The sequence below is a fragment of the Humulus lupulus genome, chromosome 1 (genome assembly GCF_963169125.1).
Source record: "Humulus lupulus chromosome 1, drHumLupu1.1, whole genome shotgun sequence".
NCBI classification, from domain to species: Eukaryota; Viridiplantae; Streptophyta; class Magnoliopsida; order Rosales; family Cannabaceae; genus Humulus; species Humulus lupulus.
In genome coordinates this window covers 306,882,414-306,902,524 of record NC_084793.1, presented here as the reverse complement: position 1 = coordinate 306,902,524, position 20,111 = coordinate 306,882,414, and the positions used below count along the sequence as shown (strand labels likewise).

At 33.3% G+C, this 20,111-nt stretch overlaps 3 protein-coding genes and 1 long non-coding RNA gene across 4 annotated transcripts; 2 read left to right on the top strand and 2 right to left on the bottom strand.

Moving 5' to 3' along the window:
• Positions 1-9,374: 9,374 nt before the first annotated feature.
• On the top strand, positions 9,375-10,403 carry LOC133781399 (uncharacterized). The gene is made up of 4 exons (XM_062220371.1): positions 9,375-9,383; positions 9,541-10,121; positions 10,200-10,284; positions 10,383-10,403. Exons 1-4 carry the CDS (start codon positions 9,375-9,377, stop codon positions 10,401-10,403), a joined length of 696 nt encoding a protein of 231 aa, XP_062076355.1.
• Positions 10,404-10,639: 236 nt separating this feature from the next.
• LOC133782148 (uncharacterized) lies at positions 10,640-11,216 on the top strand. The gene is made up of 2 exons (XR_009870348.1): positions 10,640-10,860; positions 10,935-11,216. It is a non-coding gene; the product is annotated as an uncharacterized LOC133782148 (long non-coding RNA).
• Positions 11,217-12,726: 1,510 nt separating this feature from the next.
• LOC133781395 (uncharacterized) lies at positions 12,727-15,161 on the bottom strand. The gene is made up of 2 exons (XM_062220367.1): positions 12,980-15,161; positions 12,727-12,824 (listed from the first exon to the last, which is right to left on the bottom strand). The coding sequence occupies exons 1-2, from the start codon at positions 15,159-15,161 to the stop codon at positions 12,727-12,729; spliced, it is 2,280 nt and encodes a 759-aa protein (XP_062076351.1).
• Positions 15,162-18,222: 3,061 nt separating this feature from the next.
• On the bottom strand, positions 18,223-19,748 carry LOC133782137 (BAHD acyltransferase BIA1-like). Its single transcript, XM_062221349.1, has one exon. It carries the CDS (start codon positions 19,578-19,580, stop codon positions 18,276-18,278), a length of 1,305 nt encoding a protein of 434 aa, XP_062077333.1. The 5' UTR covers positions 19,581-19,748; the 3' UTR covers positions 18,223-18,275.
• Between the last annotated feature and the right edge of the window lie 363 nt (positions 19,749-20,111).

Here is a 20,111-nt window from a genome sequence, read left to right as displayed (position 1 = left end):
CTGCACTATAATACGAGTGATCCTCGGAACCATCATCATTATCTTCAAAGCAATTACCAACTGGATCATCATTCACATAGGGATCGTACTCATATGCCTCAAGCACACCTGTGGGACCTCCTTGTGGTATATAGCGCTGAATAGTAGCCATCGGATCAGTAACTGGAACAAAAGTGCCCACCTTGCTAAGATGCTTGTAACTGCTACTTACAGGAGATGGATCGACACTGGTCGTGTCTTTTTTGTTCACACTAGGAGAAGGATCTGATATGACATAAGTCTTAAATGGAGTCACACATAAGACTATCCGTTCTTTCAAGTTTATTCCTAAGAATACACGAACTTGACAATCATTCCTCAATTGAACTAGTGCAAATGGTTGGTCGCCGCATACATATGGCACCTCGAGTTTCAATTCATACACCTCTCTATCCACCTTAAATGTCTCGTGCAGTATGTCAAGTAGTTGCAAGTAAGTGACATCATTCTCTACTGGTATCACTTCACCTTCAGCATCCTTAAAATACCATTTCCTACCATCTGTTTCCCGAACACCGTTGTAAGAAACAAATACGTAAACAGTAGAACCTGAAAAAAAAACACAAATACAATTAGCTAAAAACAGATGGTAGGAAATGGTATTTTAAGGATGCTGAAAAACATGACCATCGAGCCTACATCGAGCCTCCATCGAGCATGCACGAAATAGTGAGAATGCACATTACTATCGAGCTTGCATCGAGTAGGTATCGAGTAACCATCGAGCACAACATGCAACGTAAAAAATGATGTGCCATCGAGCCTGCATTGAGCAGGCATCGAGCATCCATCGAGCATGCATGAAATAATGAGAATGCACATTACCATCGAGCACCCATCGAGTAGGTATCGAGTAATAATCGATCACAACATTCAACCGTAAAAATTGATGTGCCATCGAGCCTACATCGAGCAGGCATTGAGCAACCATCGAGCATGCATGAAATAGTTGTTGGGTTTTATGCCCTTATAAAACCATGTCGGCCATGTAGCACGATTTCATATTATCAATAAAAGTAGAAGAAATCATTTAGTTTGAAAACCGTGTTGCTTGCTTGTTTTATTACATGATTATTGAAATAATACAAACATTTATAAAATCCCGAACATATGGATAGTTACAATTATAGTGACTAGGTCACAGTGGATTATCGTTGTAATTATATGTTCAAAAGAACGAGTCCTAAGATTAGATCAGTGCATTGGATTTTCACTGATTAGGCAATCTACGATATGATCTACTTACACATTCAGGGTGTGATGTCTTGTCCAAGGCATCGACCAAGTAGATAAGATCGGATGTATTTAGTTACATCGGACTAGGACCGATATTGATTATTGATTGATAAATAAGTATTGTTGTTATCAAATCTAATCAATGCCACAACGTTGACCGTATATTAAGTCAATCTTAATTCTGAGTGATAATATTCTGCTAATTATATTATTTAAATCTTTTGACTTGTTCGTTACCAGCTTACCCTACGGTCTAGCCCATACTTACATCTTGGAGATTTAGTAATGTAATTGAGTGGGAGTATTATTCATAGATATGAAATCTATAACTTCTGTATGAGAAGTGAAAAGATGACTTCCTTAATTGCTTTGTTCAAAAGGTTAAATGATTGAGATCTCATTTCTGTGATTAAGTTCATGGAAATATCATTTATAAGGAACTTAGTGGGAGTTAAGGATAAAATACTGATGAGGGGTAAAACGGTAATTTGTACCCAGCTTGTTAGTAAGTCATCGATAGAGGATTGACTAACTGTAATGGTTATAACAATGGATAACATATTTATGGTTTGGAAAATACGTTCTATGAATTCAAGAGTTCAATTCCAAGTCTATAGTGGAGTCACGATGAATTAATAAGGTAGTGAAATTATTCGTAAATAAATTCACGATAACTTATTGGAGCTTGATTTCATGGATCCATGGTCCCCGCATCACCTTTGAGTAAATCATCTAGAATGTCTCAATTAATTGATTTAATTATCAATTAGGATTTTTAAAGTTGACTAGGTCAATTTTGGAAAATTTATAGAGATATGAGATTTAGAGAATAAAAGAGAATCTTTGGGTAAATTTATTAATATTGATAAATTGGTATAAATATAAATAAATGATATTAAATCAAGTTTCAAATTATAATTAGTTAATTTGAAAAAGGATTTAATTAATTAATTAAAAATAAATAAATAAAAGGTTTTGATTTTAGGCCTAGTTGGGATTTAGATTCAAAACAAAGAGATTGGGCCCAAGTTCATTTATGGCAGCCCAAGGCTTTTTATTTTTGTTTATTATTTTTAATTAATTTAAATTTAAATAAATCCCATTAAGTTGCCTATATAAGGAATATGATATCTAGGGTTTTCATAAGCAGGTCAGTCTCAGTTGATTTATTGGGTAAGTGAAAACCTAGACACTCTAATCCTTTCTTAGCCACAATCTCTTATTCTTTTCTAGATCTCCATCTTATGTGTTGAGAACCAGCCCACACTAGTTCTAGGTTGATCAAAGGCTTGGTGAGGAAGACTGTGTTGCTGATCAAGTTCAATCTCTTGATAATACTCTGCTACAGAAAGGAATCAAAGGTTAGAGAGATTGAAGGATGGAGTTGTTCCAGTTCCGCTGCGTATTCGTAAATTTCTACATCATTGTGTTTATGTTAATTTATGAATCTAATGTTCATATGTATGTCATGTTATTCTATGTTTCTATTATGTGTTTGGAAAATAATAGGAAGCATGCATCTAGATTTAAATTCCAAGATCCTACAATAGTGAGAATGCATCGAGCACACATCGAGTACGTATCGAGTAGCCATCGAGCACAACATGCAACCGTAAAAATTGATGTGCCATCGAGCCTGCATCGAGCAGGCATCGAGCAACCATTGAGCACAACTCAAACCCAGAAAATTTCCAGAAAACGCAGATCGACAAAAAACTAGAAAAAAAAAATAAAAAAAGTGCAAATATTGCTCAGATCTATTCGAAATGCCCAAAAAGTTTAAAGGAAACAACACTAATCCAAGTATTTAAGAAAAAATTACTTACCCATAAGATTTTTCTCCAAGATTTCTCAAACCTTACTTTGGTCTTGATCTCTACAAATGGCTTTCGTAGGGGGTTCCTTCATAGGGGTTGCTCGACTTCCTTCTACCCTGGTGCTCTTAGTGGCGGTTTGAGGTGAGGTGAGTGAAATAGAGTGAGGAAGAAAAAAGAAGAAGGAAGAGAGGAGATAGTTGTGATAGGGGTATTTTGGGTATGCTAAAATGAATTGGCATTATTTTGTAATGATAAAAAGGCCTAGCATTATTTTGAATTACACCACCCCATGAAGCATAAAAATTCAAATTTCCCTTGCTTAGCTCCCTCGTCCTATGTTTTTGGTATTTGTATCATGTAAGACTTTCCCTCTTAAAAAAAAAAGAAGATAAATATTGTCTATGCTACACCTCATCGTGTAAAGTGTGACCTATTATTAGACCTAATTAACTTTCAAATTTTAGAGGGTGTACCCATGTGGCCATTTTTTAGGATCGCACCCTAGAAGTCTCCATCATTTTATTTATTAAAAAAAATTAAAACATTAGTAATAGAAGAAGGTAATAGTATCAATAGAGCAAGGTATTTTTTTGTTCTCATCCCTTATATTCCTCTCTAAAATGTTTAAGATGTAATCTTGTATCAATAGAGCAAGGTATTTTTTAATGGGCTAATTTATAATACATTAAAGTGTGTTTAGGTAAAGTCATTTCTTTAATTCTTTTCAGTTTCTCTTAGGGATGCACATTTTCCCCATAGGAACGGAGCCCCGTGGGGACCCACCCCTATTGGGGCAGGGAATCCCCATCTAAATGGGGAAGGGGGCGGGGACGAGGATAATTTTCAATCCTCAAATGTTAAATGGAGCGGGGGTGAGGATGACACTCCCTGCCCCAACGGGGTCCCGTTTAAATTATTATATATATTTCTAATATTTTATATATTTCTCTATGTGTTATTGTAAGTATATTAGTAACCTTTTCAATATTTTAAATTTTATTCGGGATCATGTTCAGTATTTTAAATCATAAATATTGTGTAATATTTTAATTTACATATAATTTACTCTTTTTATTTTAAAATTTTAATCTAAGATTAATTTTTTAAATAAATGGGTTCTCCGTGGGGATTCCCCGCCCAATAGGGGATTCCCTACCCCGTCCCCGACAGAGAATAAACGGGGACGAGAATTAAAATTATAAATGGAGATGGAGACGAGGGGAGCACTCCCCACCAATTCACCGCCTAGTGTGCATCACTAGTTTCTCCTTTAAAAAAAAAATTAGTTTCTTATTTAGTAGGGCATTGAAAGAAGTTCTAGTAGTCTATTGCACATAATTTTATTTTACTCAGATTATATTTCAACATTAAATTATATTTTAAAAGGGTATAATAGTTTTCCTTCTAAACTAAATTCATTAATTATAATCATTATTATTAGAGAAATTGGTGAAAATAGACCCCTTTTATAGTGTATTTTGCACAATAACCTACTTTCAAAATATTTTAGGTAAATGGCATCTTTTTTAAATGAGTGGGTATAATTTTACCCATTTACCATTTCATTTACTTTGACAGAAAAAAAATAAAAAAAAATCCAAAACATCAAAAATCCCTAAAATCCACAAATCCCTAAATCCTAAAACTCTCCTTCACGCACGGCTCACGGCGACGCACAGCGCCCCGCCACTCACGGAGGTCTTCTCCTTCACGCACGGCTCCCGAACCCGAGCAACCCATCCATCCCTCTCCTCACTCACGGCAAGCCACCCTTCCTCTTCTCCTTCAGTCACTCTTCTCCCTCCCTCCCTCCCGTCTCTCTGTTACTCTCTCTCTCTATATATATGTGTTTATGTATTTGTTTTTTAATTGATGTTTTGTTTTACTGATTATATAGAGTATTACCAAGTACTCTTCGTTTATCATTTATTTGTATTCTTGTGATGCAGATTCTTACTCTTTTGCAATTTGGAGGATATACACTTGTGAGGAACTCAAGTGACCTGTTCCTGAGTTTCAGGTTTGATACACAGCCAGTACTAAGGAAAAAAAATTTCCTGCGGCCTTGAAGGATTATGACTTATATGCATAACTCATTGATTTTTAGATTTCTTGTCCTTTACTGTTAATTTATGGTATGCATATATTAGAATAATAACAAACACTTGATGGCAGATTAGTTTGATTGCTCATCAGCTTTTTTCTGATTCCATAAGCAATATGGATTGGACTCGTTATTCCCTTCACCACCCTATCGAGAGCCATTAACATAGTTTCATTTTGAGCCCCTAAAATTTAAAATTTCATAATTTTGGCCCTCAAATTTTATTTATATTTACTATTTGGTCTCCATCTGCATAGGATAACAAATATAGAACGTTATTTTAAATTTTGGTATAGGTCTAAAAATGACATATTATAGAGTAATAATTGAAGGTGAATATTGAGAATAATAGGCCTAGCTAACTAGGGTAGAAGTAGTAGTAGGTTAACCCTGAATTGGTCCCCAACACTTAATGTGCTTGCTTATTGTAAAGTTGGGTCACGACAAGACAAGATTGACAAAACCCATCATCTCTATATATTCAAATTTTAAAAAATAAAAAACATAAAATTACAAATATATATATATATATATCATTTATTGGGTTATTGATTGGTTTCTTGCATTGAATTGTGATTTCTGAACAAATCAATTGGGTTATTTACTAGAATAGGCACAATGCATGAATAAATTTATTAGGATAGAGTATTTGTTTGTATGTTTTTCATTAGGAATATATGGTAGTGACAATATGTAGAGTCCAAGAACTTTACTTAGTTAATTGTTTAGTAGTATTATAGTATGTTTAGTGTTATCATTGTTACTTTGGATTTTTGGTTCAGACCGGGAGTTATTTGGACACTCATAGTAGTACTTATAGATTTTCTAAGTTTAACCTATAGTTTAAGAATATTAAGTATAACCTAAGGTTTGATTAATGTGTCTGATATTAAAGAATATATTATTATATTATAAGGTTTAGACATCAACCAATAGGATTTTAAGCACATGTTTTGAATGGTAATTAAGGATTTAGTATTTTTGAGGATTAAATTAAATAAGGGTAAAAGTTTGAATGTATAGGGTCAGTCAGCAGCTTTGAGCACGTTGAGGGCTTAGTCAAGGCTGTTTACTCCATTCAAACTCAGCTAAAAATGTGTAAATTCGTGTTTAAATATTCAGCGTATGCCGATATATCGCAGCTATAGGGGGCGATATGTCGCAGCACGTAGATACGGAAAACACGAATCGATGCACGGTCGCCTCGGGAACAAAGGTCCAGGCGATATATCGCCTATAGGGGGCGATATATCGCCTCCACCAGCATGAATTCAAATACATTTGAATTCTTTTCCCTTCAGCCATTCAAACTCCTTCAACAGTCCAGCATCTTCTGAACGAGTCTTCAGCCTCTGCTGAACGATTATTCAAATGATTTTCACCTAAAAAGCCATTATTTTTATTCAAGTAAAATCAAGATATTTTCATTCCCAAACTCTATAAATAGGACCTAGTACCCAGCCATTATTCACCATTTGCTCTAAGTTCAGAGGCTGCTAGTGTTAAGTGAGTGAGAGAGTGTAAACACTTGGTTTGGGGAAAAACTATAAGCTTAAACATCATAAGCTTATCAAACACTTGGGAAGTAAGTGAGTGCTATAGTATTTCGGTGGATGTTAGATTGATCTTGCAATCTTTGAGGTAAACCCAAAACTCTAGTCCTTTCTGTATTCTATGTTATTTCTTTTCTCAAAACCTTCTACTCAGTCCCCTAACCTTATTCTTATTTTTGGTTAGGGAATCCAAGTTCTTAAGCACTTAAGTGGTGGTAAGCATATTTTCGTTTAATGGTTTAGTCTTCCTATTCTCTTTCATTTCATCTCCTTTCTTTAGACTCACCCTTGTTCATTGTGGTTTTAGGAGTGTTCCAAAAGTCCTAACTCAGTCCATTTTATCCCGGTAACTTTGGTAAGGAAAATAGGCTAGAATTAATATGTTATGTGCTTATGTTATCTATATGTTTATGTTATTAAAAGTGTTATGATATGTATATGTGTATGTAGGCTTGGGCATATGACCCATATGACTAACAAGACCCCAAATGGGTTATGGGCATATGACCTACTTAGCTAGTAGGACCCCATTAACCCCATGGGCATATGCTTGTTTAGTCTATGGGACCCCAAGTAATAATGGCCATTATAATAAGTGTATGTTATATGTATTATGTTAAGTCTTTATGTTTTCTTATGAAATTGTGTATATGACTATGTGTTAGGTTTTTCCTTGCTGGGCATTAGGCTCACTCCTTTCTGTTTATGTGCAGGAAAATAAGCTTAGAGGCGGTAAGATTCGTGATGCTTGGGAGGATGTGTATCGATGATGAATGGAGTCAAGGGGCCGAGCGTTATCGATTCGAGGATGTAGTCTCCTTTTATGTTTTTTTATGGTTTTACATGTATTTTCCGCATTATTATGTAATGTCTTTTATTTTAAATCTTATTTTGTTTTAAAGACAATGGGATCCCAAAATCCTTCTTAGTATTCGTTTTTTGTAAATAACTCTTATTTTCAAGTTACTCAATAAATTATGGTATTTTCGTAAAATGTAAGTTTTTATGTATAGTTTCGATAATGGTCCAATTAGTCTAGATTAGTGGGTCATTACACAATAAGCTTTTGAGCATGGTTTGTGAACGGGTTAAATTGGTTGACTCAGTTTTTGTAATAGGTACTTAATTTTGGACAGGTTAGTTGTAAATTGTTTGTCTCATTCTTTGTAATAGGTATTTAGTTTTGGACTGTTAAATTGTAAATTACTTGTCTCAGGTCTTGCTGAATATTTTTACAGGTAGTATTATTACAAGAAAAATGGTGTCTGGATGTTCAAGCACTTCATTAGTGGCATCTCCTAAAAAACAATCAATAAGGAAGTAACAGAAAAGTCTCCAATGACATCGGCCTCTCCTCCAACTCAAGCAATAGAAGAAGCAATTAAAAAGTCTCCACAAAAATCATCTTCTCTTCCAATACATGCAAGAGAAGAGACAAATGAAAAATATTCATTGAAACCATCACCGTTGTTGTCTAAGGTATATAAATAAATAATAGAATGATATCATTGTTGGATAAGTAAGAATAATAATATAATTGATTCATAATGTTATAATTTTACAGGTGAAATCTTTAGACATACCATCACTAAGACCGATATTGATGGAGAATGAACATTTTACAAGTCGTGTATTTGTAGCCTATAGGATACAAGTGTTGAGGAATATACGATCACTACTTTGTTATGAAGATTTGGAAGCATTCACAGCTTCTTGTTTTGGTCATCTTCTTAAACTAATCGATCTAGCGAAGAGTAGTGGGCAGTTGATACATTTTCTTTTACAGAGTTGGGTACAAACTAATAAAGAAAATGAGTTATGGTTTTATATTGATAGTCAGCCTGTTAGGTTTTCAATGCACGAGTTTGCAGTGATTAGTGGCTTTAATTGCGGAAAATCCAATGACCCAAACTTGAGTAGTCTAAGAAAGGGTAATAGGCTTAGAAAAGAGTATTTTAGGGACATAGGACACATTACTCTTAAAGATTTGGAAACTATGTTTGTGGATATGAGTGAAGAAACTCTAGTAGGGGAGTTGAAAAAAAAGAAGAAATACATAAAGAAAAATCGGGATCATTTGAGACTTGCTTTGCTTTATTGTTTGGAAGGAGTAGTGCTTGCACATGAGCTTGCACAACCTATAGGGGAGGAAAACATGGGTATTGTTGAGGACTTTGATGTCTTTAACAAATATCCATGGGGTAGGTTATGCTATAATCTCACATTAGATGGTTTGAAGACGAATTTGAAGAAAAAGTCTGTTAAGTACCAAAATAAGGTTGGTGGGAAAAAAATCAAAGAATCATACAAATTATATGGTTTTCCTTATATTTTTCAGGTTAGTTGTTTAATAATATATTTGAATGAATATAAACATCAGTATCTTGTCTTTAGTTTGTCTAATTTATCTCTTTTGATTTTTGGTTTTTTAGGTTTGGATTTATGAAGCAATACTTTTACTTGGAAATTTATTTGCAAACCAAAAAGAAGGAAATGCGACTCCTCGTTGTTTACATTGGGAAGCAAAAGAGTCCGAATACAAAGAGATTGGTCAGGCATTGAAGCTTACTCATGGAAATGTAAGTCAAAATTACCATTTTGGTGATGCGTGAATTTAATTTTAATATGGGTAAGGTAAATTTAAGCTGTTATATGTTTGTTTGAAAGATTGACGTACATCATATCCTCCATGCTTCTGAGTTAGAGAAGTGCCAACCATACATGAAGGATTTTGAGTTATTGAATGATAAAGCCGATGACTTGATTGATACCTTTGTTAAAAAAACTTAAGGTTTGCAGTCCCGTTTTGAGTGAATACAATAAGGAAGAAGAGAAGGTTGATGTTTCAGATGATAAAAAAATGTGCCCTTCAGCTTCAAATGTCAATCCAAATAAGAATTCGAGCAATGTGATAAAGTTATGGGTTGATTTGGAGAAGAAAATGAACACTCGTTTTGATGAGTTGATGAAGCAACAAGATGAAATGGACTCCAAATTGGACTTGGTGTTATCAATGATGGTTCGTAGTTCTGGTTGTAAATCTAATCAGCCTGAGTTTGAGTTGGAGGCTAAACATAATGGCATAAAAGTTGATGGTGGTGAGTGCGGAGATGCATATAGCTATGTCACTCCACCTACTTTTAATGGTGATGATGTTGTTTGCAATAACAAAAATGAAGTTGAGGTCAAATCTCCTCATCCTAGGCCAATGAGAAAAAGGAAATGTGCTCCTGCCCTAATGACACCATATACAGACCCAACAAAAAGGAGAAAATTTAGAAAAGGTGAAGGGTTCAAAGTTGATCCATTTCGCAAGATTGACGAGCACAAGGAAGAGGCTTTTATGAAGTGGTTCAATGAGAACAACACAAGGTACTTTAATTTAATATTTTTCCTTGCATTATGATTGTCTTTACAGGCCTAACACAATTTAAAAATTGATGTGTGTAGCATGTTAATTAACTGTGGAACCGGCAGCTACCAAAGGAAATACTTCGAGCAGTTATTTACCCCAGCAACATGGATGTCTACTGATGTTAGTATAATTGTATTTTAATTTTACTTGTTCAAATATTATAAATGAAAGTTTTCTTACGCTACCCTTTAAAATGATATTACTAATGCAACATATAGATGAGGCTTTATGGGGCATGAGAAAAAGATCACAAAAGTATCATGAGCTCTTTGATCAGAATGTCGCCATTATTGATGAATTATTTTCTCAGTGGCTTTACGGACATTGGGAGAAGTTCAATTTAGGTAAAAATTACAAGGACTTTGTATTTGATGATGTTTTTATTAAGTATGTTAATGGTGAGAAACCACTTAGAGGAAAGGCTTGGGAGAATGTTCACACACTTTACACACCACTAAATATCGAAGGAAAACATTGGGTATCTTTGGCTGTCAAGTTGGAGAAGTGGGAGATTGTAGTGTTCGATAGTAATATAAACCTCACACCTAATCAAAAATTGGTCAAACACTTGGAGCCTTTCCGGTGCATGCTACCGTACTTGCTTCGTCAAAGTGGTAAGTTTATGGGTCGTCTTCACAAAATTCCTGAGCCATTTACATGTCGAAGGTTGTGTGACATTCCTCAAGACCAATCCAGGTACTTCATCCGAACATTTGTATGTGATTTGATTAATTTTGAACGAGTTATATAATTGTAATTGCTTTATGCAGCGGAGATTGTGGAATATTTGCCATCAAGCATATCGAGTTCGACATGTGCGGGCTAAACATGAATTATGTTCACGATGACAATATTGTCTTCTTTCGAAAAAAAATGTCATGTGAAATCTACAATAGAGATTGGGATCCATAGTAAAGGAAAATCTGGAATTGTATTTTGTTTATGTATCAAACTCTTATAGTATGACTTGTATTGGATATTTATTAGCAAAGGCAATGGAATGGTATTTTGTTTATGTATAAAACAGTTCTGGTATACCACAAATTGTTATAGACTACTTATGTTGGATGATTCTGTTTTAGACTTCTTTGTGTTATATTTCGACAGTCTGTCTAAAACTTTCGACAGCTAGTCTGAAAATTTGACTGCTTGTCTAAAAATTTCGACAGCTAGTCTAAAATTTCGACTACCTGTCTAAAGCTTTCAACGGCTAGTCTAAAATTTCGACTGCCTGTCTAAAATTTCGACAACTTGTCTAAAAATTCGACTGCCTGTCTAAAGCTTTCGACAGCTTGTCTAAAATTTCGACTGCCTGTCTAAAGCTTTTGACAGCTTGTCTAAAATTTTGACTGCCTGTCTAAAATGTTTGAAATGTCTAAAAAGGCTCCAATAACACAATAAAAGAACATATATCAAGGATTGAGTGGTAGATAATCTATTCATTATACATTTTTGACAATTAGCCATGAATTTCGACAACTTGTCTAACATTTTATAAAGTTAAACAAAGCTTAATCTTTATGAGATTATGATGATTACAGATTGAGTGGTACATATTTCAATCAAACTACTATGATGATCAAGGATTTAGTGGTAGATAATCTATTGATGTACTATTATGATGATTGTGTCTATAGTATTAGAACAACACTTTATCATGTCGAATTAGATCTTAATTCATTATACATTTTTGACAATTAGCCATGAATTTCGACAACTTGTCTAACATTTTATAAATTTAAACAAAACTTAATCTTTATGAGATTATGATGATTACAGATTGAGTGGTACATATTTCAATCAAACTACTATATGATGATCAAGGATTTAGTGGTAGATAATCTATTGAGGTACTATTATGATGATTGTGTTTATAGTATTAAAACAACACTTTATCATGTCGAATTGGATCTTAATTCATTATAAATTTTTGACAATTAGCCATGAATTTCGACAACTTGTCTAACATTTTATAAAGTTAAAAAAAACTTAATCTTTATGAGATTATGATGATTACAGATTGAGTGGTACATATTTCAATCAAACTACTATGATGATCAAGGATTGAGTGGTAGATAATCTATTGAGGTACTATTATGATGATTGTATTTATAGTATTAGAACAACACTTTATCATGTAGAATTGGATCTTAATTCATTATACCTTTTTGACAATTAGCCATGACTTTCGACAACTTGTTTAACATTTCATAAAGTTAAACAAAGCTTGATCTTTATGAGATTATGATGATTACAGATTGAGTGGTACATTTTTCAATCAAACTACTATGATGATCAAGGATTGAGTGGTAGATAATCTATTGAGGTACTATTATGATGATTGTGTTTATAGTATTAGAACAACACTTTATCATGTCGAATTGGATCTTAATTCATTATACATTTTTGACAATTAGCCATGACTTTCGACAGCTAGTCTAAAATTTCGACTGCCTGTCTTAAAACTTTCGACAGCTAGTCTGAAATTTCGACTGCTTGTCTAAAAATTTCGACAGCTAGTCTAAAATTTCGACTACTTGTCTAAAGCTTTCGACAGCTAGTCTAAAATTTCGACTGCCTGTCTAAAGCTTTCGACAGCTTGTCTAAAATTTCGACTGCCTGTCTAAAGATTTCGACAGCTTGTCTAAAATTTCGACTGCCTGTTTAAAATGTTTGAAATGTCTAAAAAGGCTCCAATAACACAATAAAAGAACATATATCTCAATATCAAACCAAGTCCAAAATATGAAATCACACAATATTATCAAAACATTAAACATCAAACCAAGTCCAAAATAAATTGAAAAATAATCACTTCTTGCATGTGGTTTTGCTGTGCCCATAACATCCACAATTGGAACACTTCCGTTGCTTTTTCCCCCATCAACATCAGAAACCTTACCCTTTACTTTCTTTGATGACGATTCAGGTGCAGAATTACTTTTCTCCTTTGGAAACTCTCCTCTCGAAGGAATTCGTTTATTCTTTGGTCTCCATGGGGGAATTAACTTAACTGGTTTGATAATGACTTGAGACTTAACCTCTTCTGGAAGAAGCCATTCTATTTCAGGTGGTAAAGGGTAAATAGATTCTGCATAAGCCATCCTCCAAAATTCAGTCGTGTAGAATTTTGAGCATAGACTATAAACATTTACTCCACGATGCATTGCTGCAGCGATGCCATGAATACATGGAATCTTATCAATGTCAAACTCTTGACATGTACAAGAATGTTCCTCAATATTAACTAGACCGTCTAGTGGCTCACCTTTAACATGGAACTCACTTAGATTAATGGGTGTAACTCTCATGTACCTTGATTGTTCGTATCTTTGTCTCATTATATCTTCTGCGTCAATTGTAAGTGGTGTTGGACAATAATTTTCATTTGTCCTTCTCTCATAGAACCATCTGGAGAGTGTAGTGATAATTTCCTCCAATAAAGGAATGATGGGCCATTCTCGAGCTTCTCTAAAAACTTGGTTCAATGACTCAGAATTGTTGGTGGTCATGATGTTGTATCGATTACCATGGAAATGACATCTGGACCAGCTTTCAAAAGATGCATTCTTCAGGTATGTTGCCAGACTTGGTTTTTTTGTAGAAATCTCGGCAAATAATTTTGTGAACTCTGAAACTCTGTACGCTTTTGCCGTCTTCTCAAACAACTTTTTCAAACCTTTACCACTAAATTTTGTCTTTATATTTTTTCCAAGATGCCACATACAAGCTCCATGGTAAGCATTTTTAAATACATTTCGAACTCCCTTTATAGTGCTTTTGTGTGTATCAGATATAAACACTAAATCAGTAGTATCATGCACTTGATCTCGTAAGCATGTCAAAAACCAATTCCAAGATGCATCATTCTCAGAATCAACAATACCAAAAGCAAGAGGATAAATTTGAAAATTTCCATCTTGTGCAGTTGCAATGAGTAAATTTCCTCCAAATTGGTTTTTCAAATGAGTTCCATCAATAGATATAAATTTTCTCATGTAACGAAAACCTCTAATGGATACTCCCAAAGACAAAAATAAATATTTGAATTTCTGTTCTTCATCAACAATTAATCTAGTGTACGTACCAGGATTAGACTTTTGGACCATGTACAAGTAAGATGGGAGTTTTGGATAACTGTTTGCCGCTAAACCCCTTATAAGTTCATGTGCACACTTTCTTGCCTTCCAATAACTACACTTTACACCAAGATTCTTGTTCATCTCATTAACTATTTGTGCTGGATTTGGACCTTTTTTCACACCTTCATATCTCGCTTTCAAGTGCTCTGCAATAATAGAACAAGTTGCTTGCCGATGATGATTTTGTCGCATTTCTAAAGAACAAGTGTGTTCATTACAATGCTTGCGAATAACAAACAAACCTGTTGCACATGTCTTTGTCGCACGAATTCTCCACTTACAATTGGGGTCAACACAAACCAAAACCACTAATTTCTTATTTGATTTTTTCACTTTGAATTCAAAGTTTCGTCGTATAGTAAGCATGTGTACTTTCATCTTCAACTCTTTCTTATCCACAAAATATTGACCAACACAAAAAATATCTTCATCAATACTTGTTGCATTTGAGCATGGTGTACTACTAACATGACTTCTTTCATTATAATGATCACTAGGGGATACACGAGGACGTGGTAAATGGTTATCTTCAAGAGTGTGAGGTGCATAACTAGCATCAAGAACATTACATATGTATGCATCGTCAAAGGAATCATCAAAAGTTCTATTTTCAAGACATGGGACATTCAAATTTACCTCAACAAAACCATCATCAATATTGTTTCTTTCCCCCTCATCATCATCATCGTTGTCGTTATCGTTGTCATCATCGTCATCATCTAAATCAACATTGTTATCATCGTTTAAACCAGCATCATCAAAATCATCATCAATAGAAATGTTTGCAATAGAATCAATATTTGTAGTAGAATCAATATTAGTAACAAGTTTATCCTTAATGAGCATATTTTCCATCTTCTTGATCAAACCCACACATAACGGAACCAAATCGCGCTCTTGCCAAGTAAAGAAACTAACAATGTCTCTACTATTTTTTATTGCAATTGGTTCAATCTCCACCATTGTCGTTATCTTGTAAGTTAATTCTATATCGAAGAGGTTGCGATCGATTTCTGTAACTTCATAAATATGTTCAACTAACTCCTCATAAGTTAGGTTAGTTTGTACCAAAATTGATCTTGATCGTGAGCCATTTGAAATCCATTTCCACGAGTCCTCATTCTTTTTCCACATTCCATCACATAATATTACAATATTTTTTAAAGACATCTGAAAATAATAATACAATAAACAAATATAAATTATTGATATTACTCTGATTAAAAAGTTATATAAAAAAATAAAAATCAAGTTGAAAAATCTAGAAATTCGACAACCTGTTTGAAAATTAGACAACCTGTCTGATAATTCGACAACCCGTCTAAAAATTAGACTACTTGTCTAAATTTTAGACAGGTGGTCGAAAAAATACGACTACTGGTCTAAAATTTAGACAACTGGTCTAAAATTTAAACTCCTTGTTGAAAAATTAGACAAGCTGTCGAAAAATTCTGGATTTTTCTATCTCGAAAATAACCTAAACCACCATTAATTTTTTCAGATTTTCAAGCTTTAACCTCCATAAAACTCCAGAAATAAACATAAATCCTTACTTATACTTTCAACATACTAAAACAATCATTTTGCATTTTAAATCTACAAAAATAATATAAAAAATCTCATATTTTATAAAAATAAAAAAAAGCTCTATAAACCAACCTTTTGAATGAGTAGTGGCTGGATTTGTGGAGAAATTGTGGCAGCCGGTGATGAACAGTGTTCGCCAGCGGTAGGGGGCGGTGGTCGGCGGTGGTGGTAGTGGTGGTGGGGGGGATTATAATGGGTGGTTGTGGATGGGTGTAGGTGGATGGGTGAGAGGAAGAAGATGATAGTTATTATTAGGGTTTTTGTTTTAAGTTATTATTATTTTATTTTAAGGGTAAAAATATAAAAAGTTCATTAATAAAAGAGGCCATTTAGCTAAAAACTATTGAAACTAGGCCATAGTGCAAATTGCACTATCAAAAGAGGCCATTTTGCCAAAGACCCCTTATTATTATTGTTGTGAATTATTGTCAATTTTTCCCTATCATATAGTTTATTTTTGTCTCATTCTAGTCTCTCCAATCTTGTAAACAATTTTAGACAGATCTCTTAAATGACTTAGCTCCTCACACACTCCACCTTAATATACAAGAATTGGAATTAATTTTACCTAAAATTAGACACTACTGCTTTATAAGTCAAATTTGAGTTCCTAACGAAAGGAAAATCCATTTGGTTAGAGATTTACTCCATTTGCGGTTTTTATTTTTTTCTCTATAATCATATAATTATTTTACTTATCTTTGTTGGTTTAATATATAGGTATCTTTTAGGGTTAATTACATCTTCTACCGTAATCTAAAAAAAAATTCGTTTTATACGGTAATGTTAACAAATTACAAAAATACGGCATTCACTACCTACCACCCGTGTGTGTATATATATATATATATTAACCATTTGTTTTACTTTTTTATTTCAATTTTTAATAAGAATTAGGTATATCAAATAATATAATAATAAAAGTAATAATAATTATAGTTACTACCTTCAATAAAATAAAATAAAATAAAGTAATTTATTTTATTTAAAATAAATATATTTATTAATATTTATACAATTACTCAAAAAATAAATAAATATTTATACAAATTACAAATATACTGTTAATTAAAATTAACATTAATAACTATATGTTACAATATATAGTTAAAGATAATCACAATATTATTATTCTTTATAAAAATATTATATATATTTTTTAAATCATAGCTAGTCAAGTCTCAACACTCCATGTTAAACCAAAATCATAATCTAATCCAAGTTTCAAGTTTTGTTACAAAAATATATTTAAAGTTAAAAAATTAGTTTTGTAAATCTTTGTAATAATCATGTTAAATTAATTTATAAATATTTATGTAAATGTGAGTTACAAAAATAAACTTTTTAATTGTGAAATTAGTTTTGTAAATTGTTGTTACAAAAATGTAAAACTTGTTTAAAGAAAAATATTGTATTTCACCACTATATTCAATAAAGTGTTTTATAAATAATGAATATCTTAAATTTATATTTTTAAGTTGTATAGCATAAATATGATGTTTCATGTAATTTTTTGGTACAATATTGTAACAATATGAAAAAGTATAATAATTTTATGTATATTTTGTTTATGATTTCTTAACTATAAAATATTTTCGTAAATATTAGTTACAAAAATATCGTTCTTAGTTGTAAAACTAGATTTGTAAATTATTGTTACAAAAATAAAAAATTTAGTTACAAATTTGTTTGTAAGTTTTATCTACAAAAAAAAAAAAAAAAAAAATCTACAATTCTATAACTGATTTTGAAAATATTATTTACAAACACGTAACAGATATTTACAAGTTCGTAACATATATTTACTAGTTTGTAAACGTTGATCACAAGAAATTGTATTTTACAGCTTTTATTTATGATTTTGCCACTCCGTATTTACAATTTTGCCATTCCGTGTTTTTATCCAAAAATTCCGTATTTTTGTAAGGTACCGTATTTTTCAGATTTTTTTTAACTTTTAGTGCATTTTTGTAAATTTCCCTATCTTTTAGCCTACCTATCAAGCAAAAGTGTTTGCTCTATGGGTGGAATTTTTTCAGCTCTAACTAGATTTGCTGGTGGCTATTGTAGGATTAAGTTTCCAGACTTTCAGTTTTCTTTTTGAATTAAGCTTTTTTGTTTAAATTTCTGGAGACATCTTTTTCTCATATTACCCGTATTTTTTACAATATGATTCATAGATTAATTTAACATGCTTTTAGTCTAGACGAAAAACTTATTAGGTTGGAAGTTATCATTCCACCTAATTGTATAATTATGTTCAATCTTGAATAATGATATATTCCGAAAAAAAAAGGAAGGTAATAGTTTTTTTTTTCCAAAAATAAAATGAAGGTAATAGTACAATAAACATATATACAGTCCAGAGCAACATTATTGTAATTAACAACGAGAATGAAACCAAACTTTAGAGTTTGTAAATGTAAGAAGGTGAGGGTCAGTCTCAAACAAAGACATGTCCTCTTTTGTCAAAGAAACTAAAGCCTCAACTCCTCCGTCTTTTGTGTCCATCAAATAGATCAAATTTCCATGAACTTCGACAGCCGGAACAGTCACCCAAATCGGCTTTCCCCACCCAAAGTCAGCCGCTTCATACAACTCAAAGTTACACAAACTCGTGAAAATCAACACCTTAGTATCTTCACTTCTAAACAACTCAGATGCCTCTTTCAAATCCTTATATATCATCTCTGATGCACCTTCTTCTCGAAGCCTTTTGGCCTTGGTTTCACTATATTCTCTTATTCCTTTTCTTAACAAAGCTATCAAACCCTGCAGGGTCGCTTCCTGTTCATGTTCCTCCGTCCATGCAGCGAAGGATCCAACGATGTTCCCCACCAAGTGTTCCGGCAATGGCGGGTCAACCCTTTTGCGTATGTTTATAGCTTTTTTCAACACAAACCTTTTTGGTCCACTAGCGTTCGATCTCGACGCACCCATGATACATTTCCATATTAGAGCAGTGACTACCTCGACCCTAGTAGGTTTCTGGACGCTATGGCTGGCTATTTCGACTTTGAGTTTCACAAGCTTTGATTTATCAAACACAAACCTCTTAGTGACTAACTCCACTTTTTTTAACTCCAAGGCAGGCCTCTGGGTGGAAAATTTCGCCGGAGGGAAGTAGGAGGTACCATTGAACTCTGGGAACACTGTTTGTCGAGACCCGTTTGAGATTTCAGCCCAACTTTTCATGAATATTCCTATGCTAGTTGCGTCGCAGGATTTGTGGGACAAGCAGATACTGAGGGCCAAACCGCCACAGTGGAAGAAAGTAGCTTGAACAAGCAGTAGTGGCCATGAGTCTGACTCCGGCGACTGGATTTTCGCTGCAGAGAATTGTTGGAGTGTGTCTGGCTGTTGCTTTAGAAAAGTTGAGAGAAGGCCATGGTATCGAGCTTCAATGTATTGAGCTCCTTCATCGTTACAATCAATGGTGGTGTTACTGATTCTTCCGGCTAATGGGTAGAAGCGAGCCAAGGTTTCCGATAACGATTTCTTAAGCTGATATGATCTTTGGTTGGAGGAGATATGGTTTTGGGGATAGAAGTAAACTAATTTGCCGTAAACTTTTGGTTGGAATTGATCCAAGAGGGAAAGTGTGTGGATTTTGAGGTGAGGAGGAGTTGGTGAAGATGGTTTTATGGTTTCTCTTTTGATGATCTCAACCTTCATCTCCTCTGCCATTGACTGTACTCCGAGCTTGGTCTCACTCTTTTGCAATCTTTTCTTTGTTATTATAATTGTTTGTGAGAACTAATATAGATATAATAACATATATTATGTGTATAAAAGTTTCTTCTCTTGAATATTGGTTAATTGGTCTCTTTTTTTTCCGAAGGCGTATGATTATTTTAGGATAATTATCATGCAGCACTTTAAGCGGCTCTAAGTGTTTACAGTCTCTTTAACAGTTTTTGACGCGATTTTTTTTTATGACCGTATATATTGTAGCTATTTAAAGCATCCTGCAAATTTTCACAGTAATGAAAACTAGGTTCAAACATGTTGTTGCAAGCGTGACTAATTTTTTTTATGCGCGTAGAAAACAACATATTTGAACCTAATTTTCGGTACTGTAATCTATTCGAAATTTTCTGAAAATTTGCAATATGTTCTAAATAGCTACAATATACACAATCATAAAAAAAAAAAATTCGTGCCGAAATTCACATGTCGAAAAACACTAAAAGCCCTACTAATAAAACTATGGTAAAT

What these genes read in the sequence shown, in the direction of transcription:
- LOC133781399 (XM_062220371.1), top strand. An exon ending in TTCAATGAGAACAACACAAG is followed by an intron (nt 10,122 to 10,199) that starts GTACTTTAATTT and finishes TGATGTGTGTAG; the next exon opens with CATGTTAATTAACTGTGGAA. An exon ending in CAACATGGATGTCTACTGAT is followed by an intron (nt 10,285 to 10,382) that starts GTTAGTATAATT and finishes TGCAACATATAG; the next exon opens with ATGAGGCTTTATGGGGCATG.
- LOC133781395 (XM_062220367.1), bottom strand. Translation starts at nt 15,161, where the DNA reads ATGGAAAATATGCTCATTAAGGATAAACTTGTTACTAATATTGATTCT. An exon ending in AGCAAAACCACATGCAAGAA is followed by an intron (nt 12,825 to 12,979) that starts GTGATTATTTTT and finishes CATTTTAAACAG; the next exon opens with GCAGTCGAAATTTTAGACAA.
- LOC133782137 (XM_062221349.1), bottom strand. Translation starts at nt 19,580, where the DNA reads ATGGCAGAGGAGATGAAGGTTGAGATCATCAAAAGAGAAACCATAAAA.